The 15,230-nt window shown below is 42.6% G+C and overlaps 1 protein-coding gene across 1 annotated transcript in view; it reads right to left on the bottom strand.

Annotated features, from left to right (window-relative positions):
- The window catches only part of LOC139750632 (Golgi-associated PDZ and coiled-coil motif-containing protein-like), a 544,937-nt gene that overhangs the window by 442,119 nt on the left and 87,588 nt on the right, over nt 1-15,230 (bottom strand). The window contains exon 4 of the mRNA XM_071665307.1: nt 14,477-14,652. Coding sequence (XP_071521408.1) covers nt 14,477-14,652 — 176 coding nt within the window. The remainder of the gene's footprint in view (nt 1-14,476; nt 14,653-15,230) is intronic.

Here is a 15,230-nt window from a genome sequence, read left to right on the forward strand (position 1 = left end):
CACATCCAGGCCCCACACAACTTTCAATGGTTTACCCCAGACGCTTCACATGCCCTTGTTCAATCCATTGACAGCACGTCCACCCCGGTATACCACATCATTCCAATTCACTCTATTCCTTGCACGCCTTTCACCCTCCTGCATGTTCAGGCTCCGATCACTCAAAATCTTTTTCACTCCATCTTTCCACCTCCAATTTGGTCTCCCACTTCTCCTCGTTCCCTCCACCTCTGACACATATATCCTCTTGGTCAATCTTTCCTCACTGACTCTCTCCATGTGACCAAACCATTTCAAAACACCCTCTTCTGCTCTCTCAACCACACTCTTTTTATTTCCACACATCTCTCTTACCCTTACATTACTTACTCAATCAAACCACCTCACACCACATATTCTCTTCATTCATCTCATTTCCAGCACATCCACCCTCCTGCACACAACTCTATCCATAGCCCACGCCTGCCCTCGAAGTCGAGAACATTACCTCTGAAAGCAAAAATGGCTATGTTTGAAGGAATAGTGGTTCCAACAATGTTGTATGGTTGCGAGGCGTGGGCTATGGATAGATTTGTGCGCAGGAGGGTGGATGTGCTGGAAATGAGATGTTTGAGGACAATATGTGGTGTGAGGTGGTTTCATCTAGTATATAATGTAAGGGTAAGAGAGATGTGTGGAAATAAAAAGAGCATGGTTGAGAGAGTAGAAGAGGGTGTTTTGAAATGGTTTGGACACATGGAGAGAATGAGTGAGAAAAGATTGACCAAGAGGATATATGTGTCAGAGGTGGAGGGTACAAGGAGAAGTGAGAGACCAAATTGGAGGTGGAAAGATGGAGTGAAAAAGATTTTGAGTGATCGGGGCCTGAACATGCAGGAGGGTGAAAGGCGGGCAAGGAATAGAGTGAATTGGATCGATGTGGTATACCGGGGTCGACATGCTGTCAATGGATTGAATCAGGGCATGTGAAGTGTTTGGGGTAAGCCATGGAAAGTTCTGTGGGGCCTAGATGTAGAAAGGGAGCTGTGGTTTCGGGCATTATTGCAAGACAGATAGAGACTGAGTGTGAACGAATGGGGCCATTGTTGTCTTTTCCTAGCGCTACCTCGCACACATGAGGGGGGAGGGGGATGTTATTCCATGTGTGGCGAGGTGGCGATGGGAGTGAATAAAGGTAGACAGTGTGAATTGTGTGCATGTGTATATATGTAGGTGTCTGTGTGTGTATATATATGTGTACATTGAGATGTATGGGTATGTATATTTGCGTGTGTGGACGTGAATGTACATACATGTGTATGGGGGTGGGTTGGGCCATTTCTTTTGTCTGTTTCCTTGCGCTACCTCGCAAACGCGGGAGCCAGCGACAAAGAAAAATAAATAAATAAATAAATAAATGTATATATACATGTATGTATGCATACATTGAGATGTATAGGTATGTATATGTGCATGTATGGACGTGTATGATATACATGTGTATGTGGGTGGGTTGGGCCATCCTTTCGTCTGTTTCCTTGCGCTACCTCGCTAATGCCGGAGACAGCAACAAAGTATCATAAATACATAATATAAGTTTGTTAAATATTCCTGCAAAATTATATGGGAGGGTATTGAATGAGATGGTGAAGGCATGTGCAGAGCATCAGACTGGGGAAGAGCAGTGTGGTTTCAGAAGTGGTAGAGGACGTGTGGATCAGGTGTTTGCTTTGAAGTATATATGTAAGAAATACTTAGAAAAACAGATGGATTTGTACATACCATTTATGGGTCAGGAGAAGGCACATGATGGGGTTGACGGAGATACCTCGTGGAAAGATTCAAGAGTATATGGTGTGGGAAGCAATTTGCTAGAAGCAGTGAAAAGATTTTACCAAGGATGTAAGGGATGTGTACGAGTAGGAAGAGAGGAAAGGGACTGGTTCCCAGTGAATGTTGGTTTGCGACAGGGGTGCATGAAGTCTCCATGGCTGGTTAATTTGTTTATGGATAGGGTGGTAAGGAAGAATGCAAGAGTGTTGGAGATAGGAGCAAGTATGCAGTCTGTTCTGGTTGAGACGGCCCGGGAAGTGTCAGTTGTTGTTCGCTGATGATACAGTGCTGGTGGCTGATTCAGGTGAGAAACTTCATAGGTTGGTGACAGTTTGTAAAGTGTGTGAAAGAAGAAAGCTGAGAGTAAATGTGAATACGAGCAAGGTTATTAGGTGCAGTAGGATTTAGGGAAAAGTCAATTGGGAGGTAAGTTTGAATGGAAAAAACTGGAGGAAGTGAAGTGTTTTAGATATCTGGGAGTGAATTTGCCAGCAGATGGAAGCACGAAAGTGGAAATGAGTCACAGGGTGGGATAGGGGGCAAAGGTTCTCTGAGCACTGAAGAATGTGTGGAAGGTGAGAACATTATCTCGGAGAGCAAAAGTGGGTATGTCTGAAGGGATAGTGGTTCCAACAATATCATATGGTTGTGAGGCATGGGCTATACATAGGGTTGTGCGGAGGAGGGTGGATGTGTTGCATATGAGATGTTTGAGAACAGTATGGGGTGTGAGGTGGTTTTGATCGAGTACGTAATGAAAGGGTAAGAGAGATGTGTGGTAATAAAAAGAGTGTGGTTGGGAGAGCAGATGAGGGTGTATTCAAATGGTTTGGTCGCATGGAAAGAATGAGAGAGGAAATATTGACATAGAGGATATATGTGTCAGAGGTGGAGGGAACAAGAAGTGGGAGACCAAAGTGGAGGTGAAGGATGAAATGAAAAAGATGTTGAGCAATCGCGGCCTGAACATACAGGAGGGTGAAAGGCGTGGAAGAAATAGAGTGAATTGGAACGATGTGGTATACCGGGGTGGAGGTACCATCAATGGATTTAACCAGGGCATGTGAAGAGTCTGGGGTAAACCATGGAAAGTTTTGTGGGGCCTGGATGTGGAAAAGGAGCTGGGGTTTCGGTCCATTACACATGACAGCTAGACTGAGAGTGAACGAATATGGCCTTCTTTTTTTTCTGTTCCTGGCGCTACCTCGTTGGATGGGGGTGGGAGGAATGCTATCTTGCGTGTGGCAGGGTAGTGATGGGATTGGATGAAGGCAGTAAGTATGAATTTTATATATCATACTTTGTAGCTGACTCCCGTGTTAGCGAGGTAGCGCAAGGAAGCAGATGAAAGAATAGCCCAACCCACCCACATACACATGTATATACATGAATGCCCACATACACATATATATATATATATGTCTATAAATAACAACGTATACATACACAGGAATATGCATATATACACAGGTACATATTCATACATGCTGCCTTCATCCATTCCTGTTGCCACCCCACCACACATGAAATGGCACAACCCCTCCCCCACACACGTGTGAGGTAGCACTACGAAAAGACAACAAAGGCCAAATTCATTCACACTCAGTCTCTAGCTGTCATGTGTAATGCACTGAAACCACAGCTCCCTTTCCACATCCAGGCCCCACAAAACTTTCTATGGTTTACCCCACACTCTTTACATGACCTGGTTCAATCCATTGACAGCACGTCCATCTCGGTATACCACATCGTTCCCATTCACTATATTCCTTCCACACCTTTCACCCTCCTGATCACTCAAAGTCTTTTTCACTCCATCCTTCCACCTCCAATTTGGCCTCCTACTTCTCGTTCCCTCCACCTCTGACACATATATCCTCTTTGTCAATCTGTCCTCAATCAATCTCTCCATGTGACAAAACCATTTCAATAAACCCTCTTCTGCTCTCTCAACCACACTCTTTTTATTACCACATATCTCTCTTACCCTTTCATTACTTACTGAATCAAACCTCACACCACATATTGTCCTCAAACATCTCATTTCCAACACATCCACCCTCTTCTGCACAATCCTATCTACAGCCCATGCCTCGCAGCCATATAACATTGTTAGAACCACTATTCCTTCAAACATACCCATTTTTGCTGTCCGAGACAGTGTTCTGGCCTTCTACGCACTCTTCAATGCTCCCAAAACCTTCGCCACCTCCCCCACCCTGTGACTCACTTCCACTTCCATGGTTCCGCCCACTGCTAAATCCACTCTCAGATATCTGAAACACTTCACTTTCTCCAGTTTTTCTTCATTCACACTCATCTCCCAATTGACGTGTCCCTCAACCCTCCTTAACCTAATGACCTTGCTCTTATTCACACACACCAAACTTATTCAATAGCTTCTGCAGTTCCTCACCTAAATCAGCCACCAGCGTTGTATCATCAGCGAACAACTGACTCACTTCCCAAGCCCTCTCATCCACAACAGACTGCATACTTGCCCCTTTCTCCAAAACTCTTGCATTCACCTCTCTAACAACCCCATCTATAAACAAATCAAACCATGGAGACATCACCCACCCCTTCCACAAACCAACATTCACTGGGAACCAATCGCTTTTCTCTCTTCCTACTTGTACACATGCTTTACATCCTCGATAAAACTTTTCACTGCTTCTAGCAACTTACCTCCCACACCATATAATCATAATACCTTCTATAGAACATCTCTAGCATATGCCTTATCCAGATCCATAAATGCTACAAACAAATCCATCTATTTTTCTAAGTATTTCTCACACAGGGGATAGGGGAGAAAGTATTTCTCACATAGGGGACAGGGGAGAAAGAATACTTCCCACGCATTCCTCACGCGTCGTAGAAGGCGACTAAAGGGGATGGGAGTGAGGGGCCAGAAATCCTCCCCTCCTTGTATTCTAACTTTTTAAAGGGGGAAACAGAAGAAGGAGTCACGCGGGGAGTGCTCATCCTCCTCGAAGGCTCAGATTTGGGTCTCTAAATGTGTGTGGATGTAACCAAGATGAGAAAAAAGGAGAGATAGGTAGTATGTTTGAGGAAAGGAACCTGGATGTTTTGGCTCTGAGTGACACGAAGCTCGAGGGTAAAGGGGAAGAGTGGTTTCGGAATGTCTTGGAAGTAAAGTCAGAGGTTAGTGAGAGGACAAGAGCAAGGGAAGGAGTAGCACCACTCCTGAAACAGGAGTTGTGGGAGTATGTGATAGAGTGTAAGAAAGTAAATTCTAGATTCATATGGGTAAAACTGAAAGTTGATGGAGAGAGATGGGTGATTATTGGCACATATGCACCTGGGTATAAGAAGAAAGATCATGAGAGGCAAGTGTTTTGGGAGCAGCTGAATGAGTGTTAGTGGTTTTGATGCACAAGACCGGGTTATAGTGATGGGTGATTTGAATGCAAAGGTGAGTAATGTGGCAGTTGAGGGAATAATTGGTATACATGGGGTGTTCAGTGTTGTAAATGGAAATGGTGAAGAGCTTGTGGATTTGTGTGCTGAGAAAGGACTGGTGATTGGGAATACCTGGTTTAAAAAGTGAGATATACATAAGTATACATATGTAAGTAGGAGAGATGGCCAGAGAGCGTTATTGGATTACGTGTTAATTGATAGGTGCGCGAAACAGAGACTTTTGGATGTTAATGTGCTGAGAGGTGCAGCTGGAGGGATGTCTGATCATTATCTTGTGGAGGCAAAGGTGAAGATTTGTAGGGGTTTTTAGAAAAGAAGAGAGAATGTTGGGGTAAAGAGAGTGGTGAGAGCAAGTGAGCTTGGGAAGGAGACTTATGTGAGGTAGTACCAGGAGAGACTGAGTACAGAATGGAAAAAGGTGAGAACAAAGGAGGTAAGGGGAGTGGGGGAGGAATGGGATGTATTTAGGGAAGCAGTGATGGCTTGCACAAAAGATGCTTGTGGCATGGGAGGTGGGTTGATTAGAAAGGGTAGTGAGTGGTGGGATGAAGAAGTAAGATTATTAGTGAAAGAGAAGAGAGAGGCATTTGGACGATTTTTGCAGGGAAAAAATGCAAATGAAAGGGAGATGTATAAAAGAAAGAGGCAGGAGGTCAAAAGAAAGGTGCAAGAGGTGAAAAAGAGGGCAAATGAGAGTTGCGGTGAAAGAGTATCATTAAATTTTAAGGAGAATAAAAAGATGTTTTGGAAGGAGGTAAATAAAGTGCGTAAGACAAGGGAGCAAATGGGAACTTCAGTGAAAGGGGCTAATGGGGAGGTGATAACAAGTAGTGGTGATGTGAGAAGGAGATGGAGTGAGTATTTTGAAGGTTTCTTGAATGTGTTTGATGATAGAGTGGCAGATATAGGGTGTTTTGGTCGAGGTGGTGTGCAAAGTGAGAGGGTTAGGGAAAATGATTTGGTAAACAGAGAAGAGGTACTAAAAGCTTTGCGGAAGATGAAAGCTGGCGAGGCAGCAGGTCTGGATGGTACTGCAGTGGAATTTATTAAAAAAGGGGGTGACTGTATTATTGACTGGTGGTAAGGTCATTTAATGTATGTATGATTCATGGTGAGGTGCCTGAGGATTGGTGGAATGCTTGCATAGTGCCATTGTACAAAGGCGAAGGGGATAAGAGTGAGTGCTCAAATTACAGAGGTATAAGTTTGTTGAGTATTCCTGGGAAATTATATGGGTAGGTATTGATTGAGAGGGTGAAGGCATGTACAAAGCATCAGATTGGGGAAGAGCAGTGTGGTTTCAGAAGTGGCAGAGGATGTGTGGATCAGGTGTTTGCTTTGAAGAATGTATGTGAGAAATACTTAGAAAAGCAATTGGATTTGTATGTAGCATATGATAGAGTTGATAGAGATGCTCTGTGGAAGGTATTAAGAATATATGGTGTGGGAGGCAAGTTGTTAGAAGCAGTGAAAAGTTTTTATCGAGGATGTAAGGCATGTGTACGTGTAGGAAGAGAGGAAAGTGATTGGTTCTCAGTGAATGTAGGTTTGCGGCAGGGGTGTGTGATGTCTCCATGGTTGTTTAATTTGTTTATGGATGGGGTTGTTAGGGAGGTAAATGCAAGAGTCCTGGAAAGAGGGGCAAGTATGAAGTCTGTTGGGGATGAGAGAGCTTGGGAAGTGAGTCAGTTGTTGTTCGCTGATGATACTGCGCTGGTGGCTGATTCATGTGAGAAACTGCAGAAGCTGGTGACTGAGTTTGGTAAAGTGTGTGGAAGAAGAAAGTTAAGAGTAAATGTGAATAAGAGCAAGGTTATTAGGTACAGTAGGGGTGAGGGTCAAGTCAACTGGGAGGTGAGTTTGAATGGAGAAAAACTGGAGGAAGTGAAGTGTTTTAGATATCTGGGAGTGGATCTGTCAGCGGATGGAACCATGGAAGCGGAAGTGGATCATAGGGTGGGGGAGGGGGCGAAAATTTTGGGAGCCTTGAAAAATGTGTGGAAGTCGAGAACATTATCTCGGAAAGCAAAAATGGGTATGTTTGAAGGAATAGTGGTTCCAACAATGTTGTATGGTTGCGAGGCGTGGGCTATGGATAGAGATGTGCGCAGGAGGATGGATGTGCTGGAAATGAGATGTTTGAGGACAATGTGTGGTGTGAGGTGGTTTGATCAAGTAAGTAACGTAAGGGTAAGAGAGATGTGTGGAAATAAAAAGAGCGTGGTTGAGAGAGCAGAAGAGGGTGTTTTGAAATGGTTTGGGCACATGGAGAGAATGAGTGAGGAAAGATTGACCAAGAGGATATATGTGTCAGAGGTGGAGGGAACGAGGAGAAGAGGGAGACCAAATTGGAGGTGGAAAGATGGAGTGAAAAAGATTTTGTGTGATCGGGGCCTGAACATGCAGGAGGGTGAAAGGAGGGCAAGGAATAGAGTGAATTGGAGCGATGTGGTATACCGGGGTTGACGTGCTGTCAGTGGATTGAATCAAGGCATGTGAAGCGTCTGGGGTAAACCATGGAAAGCTGTGTAGGTATGTATATTTGCGTGTGTGGACGTATGGACATGTGTATGGGGGGGGGGGTTTGGGCCATTTCTTTCGTCTGTTTCCTTGCGCTACCTCGCAAACGCGGGAGACAGCGACAAAGTATAAAAAAAAAAAAAAAAAAAAAAAAAAAAAAAAAAAAAAATTATGAATCTGGAGAAGGCATATGATAGAGTTGATAGAGATGCTCTGTGGAAGGTATTAAGAATATATGGTGTGGGAGGCAAGTTGTTAGAAGCAGTGAAAAGTTTTTATCAAGGATGTAAGGCATGTGTACATGTAGGAAGAGAGGAAAGTGATTGGTTCTCAGTGAATGTAGGTTTGCGGCAGGGGTGTGTGATGTCTCCATGGTTGTTTAATTTGTTTATGGATGGGGTTGTTAAGGAGGTGAATGCAAGAGTTTTGGAAAGAGGGGCAAGTATGCAGTCTGTTGTGGATGAGAGAGCTTGGGAAGTGAGTCAGTTGTTGTTCGGTGATGATACAGCGCTGGTGGCTGATTCATGTGAGAAACTGCAGAAGCTGGTGACTGAGTTTGGTAAAGTGTGTGAAAGAAGAAAGTTAAGAGTAAATGTAAACAAGAGCAAAGTTATTAGGTACAGTAGGGTTGAGGGTCAAGTCAATTGGGAGATAAGTTTGAATGAAGAAAAACTGGAGGAAGTAAAGTGTTTTAGATATCTGGTAGTGGATCTGGCAGCCGATGGAACCATGGAAGTAGAAGTGAATCATACAGTGGGGGAGGGGGCGAAAATTTTGGGAGCCTTGAAGAATGTTTGGAAGTCGAGAACATTATCTCGGAAAGCAAAAATGGGTATGTTTGAAGGAATAGTGGTTCCAACAATGTTGTATGGTTGCGAGGCGTGGGCTATGGATAGAGTTGTGCGCAGGAGGGTGGATATGCTGGAAATGAGAATTGTTGAGGACAATATGTGGTATGAGGTGGTTCGATCGAGTAAGTAATGTAAGGGTGAGAGAGATGTGCGGAAATAAAAAGAGTATGGTTGAGAGAGCAGAAGAGGGTGTTTTGAAATGGTTTGGTCACATGGAGAGAATGAGTGAGGAAAGATTGACCAAGAGGATAAATGTGTCAGGGGTGGAGGGAACAAGGAGAAGTGGGAGACCAAACTGGAGGTGGAGAGATGGAGTGAAAAAGATTTTGAGTGATCGGGGCCTGAACATGCAGGAGGGTGAAAGGCGTGCAAGGAATAGAGTGAATTGGAATGATGTGGTATACCGGGATCAATGTGCTGTCAATGGATTGAACCAGGGCATGTGAGGCGTCTGGGGTAAACCATGGAAAGTTCTGTGGGGCCTGGATGTGGAAAGGGAACTCTGGTTTCGGTGCATTATTACATGACAGCTAGAGACTGAGTGAGAACAAATGGGGCCTTTGTTGTCTTTTCCTAGCACTACCCCGCACACATGAGGGGGGAGGGGGTTGTTATTCCATGTGGCAAGGTGGCGATGGGAATAAATAAAGGCAGACAGTATGAATTATGAACATGTGTATATATGTATATGTCTGTGAATGTATATATATGTGTACATTGAGATGTATAATTATGTATATTTGCGTGTGTGGACGTGTATGTATATACATGTGTATGTGGGTGGGTTGGGCCATTTCTTTCGTCTGTTTCCTTGCGCTACCTCGCTAACGCGGGAGACAGCGACAAGCAAAATAAATAAAATGAATAAATAATTCTTCAAAGCAAACACCTGATCCACACATCCTCTACCACTTCTGAAACCACACTGCTCTTCCCCAATCTGATACTCTGTACATGCCTTCACATGAATTTGTACACATGTTTATATGTATATATGCGTAGGTATATGTTTGTATATGGTAAAATGTCTATGTATGTATATGTGCATGTGTGGGCATTTATGTATATACATGTGTTTGTGGTTGGGTTGGGCCATACTTCATCTGTTTCCTTGTGCTACCTTGCTAATGTGGGAGACGGGAGTTAAGTATAAAAATACAAAGCATAAGTACATGTGCATGTATGAGCAAGTAAAAAAAAGACTTTTGGATATTAATGTGCTGACAGGGGCAGCTGAAGGGATATCTGATCACTATCTTGTGGAGGTGAAGGTGAAGATTTGTAGAGGTTTTCAGAAAAGAAGAGAGATTGTTGGGAAGAAGGGAGTGGTGAGAGTAAATGAGCTTGTAAAGGAGACTTGCGTGAGGAAGTACCAGGAGAGATTAAGTGCAGAATGGAAAAAGGAGAGAGCAAATGACATAAGGGGAATGGTGGAAGAATGGGGTGTATTTAGGGAAGCATCTAGGCTTGCACAAAACATGCATGTAGCATGAGAAAGGTGAGAGGTGGGCAGAATAGAAAGGGTAGTGAGTGATGGGATGAAGTATGATTATTTGTGAGAGAAGAGAGAGGCGTTTGGACGGTTTTTGCAGGGAAGTAGTGGAAATGACTGGGAGATGTATAAAAGAAAGCAGCAGGAGGTCAAGAGAATGGTACAAGAGTTGAAAAATAGGGCAAATGAGGGTCGGGTGAGAGAGTATCATTAAATTCTAGGGAGAATAAAAAGATGTTTTAGAAAGAGATAAATGGAGTGCATAAGACGTGGGAACAAATTAAAACATCGGAAGGGGGCAAATGGGGAGGAGATAACAAGTAGTGATGAAGTGAAAAGGAGATGAAGTTGGTATTTTGAAGGTTTGTTGAATGTGTTTGATAACAGAGTGGCAGATATAGGGTGTTTTGGTCGGGGTGGTGTGCAAAGTGAGGTCAGGGAGAATGGTTTGGTAAACACAGAAGAGGTTGTGAAAGCTTTGCAGAAGATAAAAGCTAGCAAGGTGGCGGGTTTGGATAGTATTGCAGTGGAATCTATTAAAAAAAGGGGATGACTGTGTTGTTGATTGGTTGGTAAGGATAATCAATGTATGTATTGATCATGGTGAAGTGCCAGAGGATTGATGGAATGCATGCATAGTGTTGCTGTACAAAGGTAAAGGGGATAAAGTTGAGTGTTCAAATTACAGAGGCATAAGTTTGTTGAGTACTCCTGCAAAATTATATGGGAGAGTATTGATTGAGAGGGTGAAGGCATGTGCAGAACATGAGATTGGAGAGGAGCAGTGTGTTTTTAGAAGTGGTAGAGGATGTGTGGATCAGTTTTTGCTTTGAAGCATATATGTAAGAAATACTTAAAAAACAGATGGATTTGTATATACCATTTATGGATCCGGAGAAGGGACATAATGGGGTTGATGGAGATACCTTGTGGAAAGTTTGAAGAGTATATGGTGTGGGAGGTAAGTTGCTAGAAGCAGTGAAAAGCTTTTACCAAGGATGTAAGGCATGTGTACGAGTAGGAAGAGAGGAAAGGGACTGGTTCCCAGTGAATGGTAATTTGCAGCAGGGGTGCGTGATGTCTCCATGGTTGTTTAAATTGTTTATGGATGGGGTGGTTAGGGAGGTAAATGCAAGAGTGTTGGAGAGAGGGGCAAGTATGCAGTCTGTTCTAGATGAGAGGGATTGGAAAGTGAGTCAGTTGTCGTTTGCTGATGATACAGCACTGGTGGCTGATGAGAAACTTCAGAGGTGAGAAACTTCAGAGGTTGGTGACTGAGTTTGGTAAAGTGTGTGAAAGAAGAAAATGTAAGAAGTAAATATGAATAAGAGCAAGGTTATTAGGTGCAGTAGGATTAAGGGACAAGTCAGTTGGGAGGTAAGTTTGAATGGAGAGAAACTGGAGGAAGTGAAGTGTTTTAGATATCTGGGAGTGGATTTGACAGTGGATGGAACCATGGAAGCGGAAGTGAGTCACATGATGGGGGAGGAAGCAAAGGTTCTAGGAGCACTGAAGAATGTGTGGAAGGTGAGAACGTTATCTCGGAGAGCAAAAATGGGTATGTTTGAAGGAATATTGGGTTCCAACAAAGTTATATGGTTGTGAGGCATGGGCTATAAATAGGGTTATGCAGTGGAGAGTGGATGTGTTGGAAATGAGATGTTTGAGGACAGTATGTGGTGTTAGGTGGTTTGATCGAGTAAGTACTGAAAGGGGAAGAGAGATGTGTGGTAATAAAAATAGTGTGGTTGAGATAGCAGAAGAGGGTGTATTGAAATGATTTGGTCACATGGAGAGAATGAGTGAGGAAAGACTGACAAAGAGGATATATGTGTCAGAGGTGGAGGAAAGGAAGAGAAGTGGGAAACCAAATTGGAGGTGGAAGGATGGAGTGAAAAAGATTTTGAGCGATCGAGGCCTGAACATACAGGAGGGTGAAAGGCGTGCAAGGAATAGAGTGAATTGGAACGATGTGGTATACCGGGGTGGACACGCTGCCAATGGATTAGACCAGGCCATATGAAGCATCTGGGATAAACCATGGAAAGTTTTGTGGGGCCTGGATAAGGAGAGGGAGCTGTGTTTCGATGGATTACACATGACAGCTAGAGAATGAGTGTAAACGGATGTGGCCTTTGTTGTCTTTTCCTAGTGCTACCTCACATGCATGTGGGAGGAGGGGGTGCCATTTCCTGTGTGGCAGGGTGGCAGCAGGAATGGATGAAGGAAGTATGCATGTTAAAATGTATAGGTATATATATATGTGCGTGTGTGGGCGTTTATGGATATACATGTGTATGTGGGTGGGGTGGGCCATTCTTTCGTCTGTTTCCTTGCGCTACCTCACTAATGCAAGACAGAAAGTATAATAAATGAATGAATAAATAAATAAATAAATAAATAATTCCCCAGGAATACTCAACAAACTTATGCCTCTGTAATTTGAACACTCACCTTTATCTCCTTTGCCTTTGTACAATGAGACTTTGCATGCATTCCACCAATCCTCAGACACTTCACCAAGATCCATACATACATTGAATACCTTACCAACCAGTCAACAACACAGTCATTCCCCTTTTTTTTATAAATTCCACTGCAATACCATCCAAACCTGCCATCTTGCCACCTTTCATCTTCCGCAGAGCTTTCACTACCTCTTTTCTGTTCACCAAACCCTTCTCCCTGACCCTCTCACTTCCCACACCACCCCGACCAAAACATGCTATATCTGCATCTCTATCATCAAACAAATTCAACAAACCTTCAAAATATTCACTTCATATCCTTCTCACTTCATCAACAGTTGTTATTACCTCCCCATTTGCCCCCTTCACCGATGTTCCAATTTCTTCTCGTCTTATGCACTTTATGTACCTCCTTCTAAAACATTCTTTATTCTCGATATAATTTAATGATACTCTCTCACCCTAACTCTCATTTGTTCTCTTTTTCATCTCTTGCACCTTTCTCTTGATCTGCTGCTTTCTTTTACACATCTCCCAGTCATTTGCACTACTTCCCTGAAATATTGTCAAAATGCCTCTCTCTTCTCTTTCACTAACGATCTTACTTCTTCATCCCACCATTCACTACCCTTTCTAATCTGCCCAACTCTCACCTTTCTCATCCCAAAAGCGTCTTTTGTGCAAGCATCACTGTTTCTCTAAATACATCCCATTCCTCCCTCACTCCCCTTGCGTTATTTGCTCTCACCTTCTGCTGTTCTGCACTCAATATCTCCTGGTACTTCCTCACACACGCCTCCTTTCCAAGCTCACTTACTCTCACCACTGTCTTCGCCCCAACATTCTCTCTTCTTTTCCGAAAACCTCTACAAATCTTCGCCTCCACAAGATAATGATCAGACATCCCTCCAGTTGCCCCTCTCAGCACAATAACATCCAAAAGTCTCTCTTTCACACACCTATCAATCAACAAACAATCCGATAATGCTCTCTGGTCATCTCTCCTACTTACATACACACACTAATGTATATCTCTCTTTTATAAATCAGGTATTCCAAATCACCAGTCCTTTTTCAGTTACAGGGCCAAAAGGGAAAGTGATAACAGATAGTAATAAACTTAGATATGGACTGCATATTTTGAAAGATTGTTGAATGTGTTTGATGATAGAGTGACAGATTTAAAAAGGTTAAAGGAGTGCTAGGGTAAGCAAGTATCAGTAAATTTTAGGGAAAATAAGATGTTTTGGAAAAAGATTAAAATAAAAGGAACATCAGTGATGGGGCCAAAAGGGGGAGTGATAACATGTATTGATAAACTGAGGAGATGGACTGCATATTTTGAAAGACTGTTGAATGTGTTTGATGATAGAGTGATAGATTTATGGTGTTTGGGTTAGGGTGGTATGTGAAGAGAGAGTCATGGAGGAATGGGGAGTGAATGTCATGTGTGTGTCATACATGATGCCTAGAGTGGTTGATGTTTTGTTCAGAGGGAGTGATGGTCCATTCAAGATGACTGGAGGTTGTGAGCTTATTCTGGGAGTGAAAAGAATGATTGAAGATTTCTGTGATGCTTTTATTCTGTTCTGGATGAGCCACTATTTCAGTTGTGTAGCACAGTGCTACATATGTGTGTGTGTGTGTGTGTGTGTGTGTGTGTGTGTGTGTGTGTGTGTGTGTGTGTGTGTGTGTGCACATGAATGTGTGAGGCCTTTTCTTTGTCTGTTCCTAGTGCTATCTTGCTGATGCAGGAAAAAGCAAACAGGTATGAAAAACGATAACATAGTAATTAATCAGTATTTCTACAGATTAATTACCATGCTATCTTTCTTTCATACCTGTTTGTTATAGGGTAACAAAGATTCAGTTACCAAAGAACTTACCTTCCTGCTAATTCTTTATCCAAGTATTTGGCAGCAAGTGTGGCTCCACAGAGCTCCCCTTGAAGTCCCAGTATATAACGCCGCAGCGAATCATTTTCTTTTCTTAATACATTAGCTTCATGTATTCCAATCTGAACTTTGAGATTCTCAGATCGCTGTTCTTCTAAATCTCTCTCCTAAAATCAGGTAGAAAATTACAGTTAATTAGATCTTCACAATAAGTTATATCAAATATGCATACATGTATTTGCTGATAATCATGTGGAAAATGAAACACAATTAGTTCCTAAGTACATTTTCATGTAATGATTATGTTGTTTGAGGAGATATAAGAATGAGATAGAAGACTTAGAACAGTTAATATGTGTACAAAGAAGACTGTTTTAAGTCTTCTATCTCATTCTTGTTCTCCCCTAATGATGAAATCATTACATGAAAGAGCACTTGGGAACTTATCGCATTTCATTTTTCTTGTGGCTATCAGCAAATACTAGATCAAACATACACAAAGATCAAGTACAATAATAATAATAATAATAATAATAATAATAATAATAATAATAATAATAATAATAATAATGTTAATGTGGTGAGAGGTGCAAATGGAGGGATGTCTGATCATTATCTTGTGGAGGCTAAGGTGAAGATTTGTATGGGTTTTCAGAAAAGAAGAGTGAATGTTGGGGTGAAGAGGGTGGTGAGAGTAAGTGAGCTTGGGAAGGAGACTTGTGTGAGGAAGTACCAGGAGAGACTG

The sequence above is a fragment of the Panulirus ornatus genome, chromosome 10 (genome assembly GCF_036320965.1).
Source record: "Panulirus ornatus isolate Po-2019 chromosome 10, ASM3632096v1, whole genome shotgun sequence".
In the NCBI taxonomy this organism is placed as follows: Eukaryota; Metazoa; Arthropoda; class Malacostraca; order Decapoda; family Palinuridae; genus Panulirus; species Panulirus ornatus.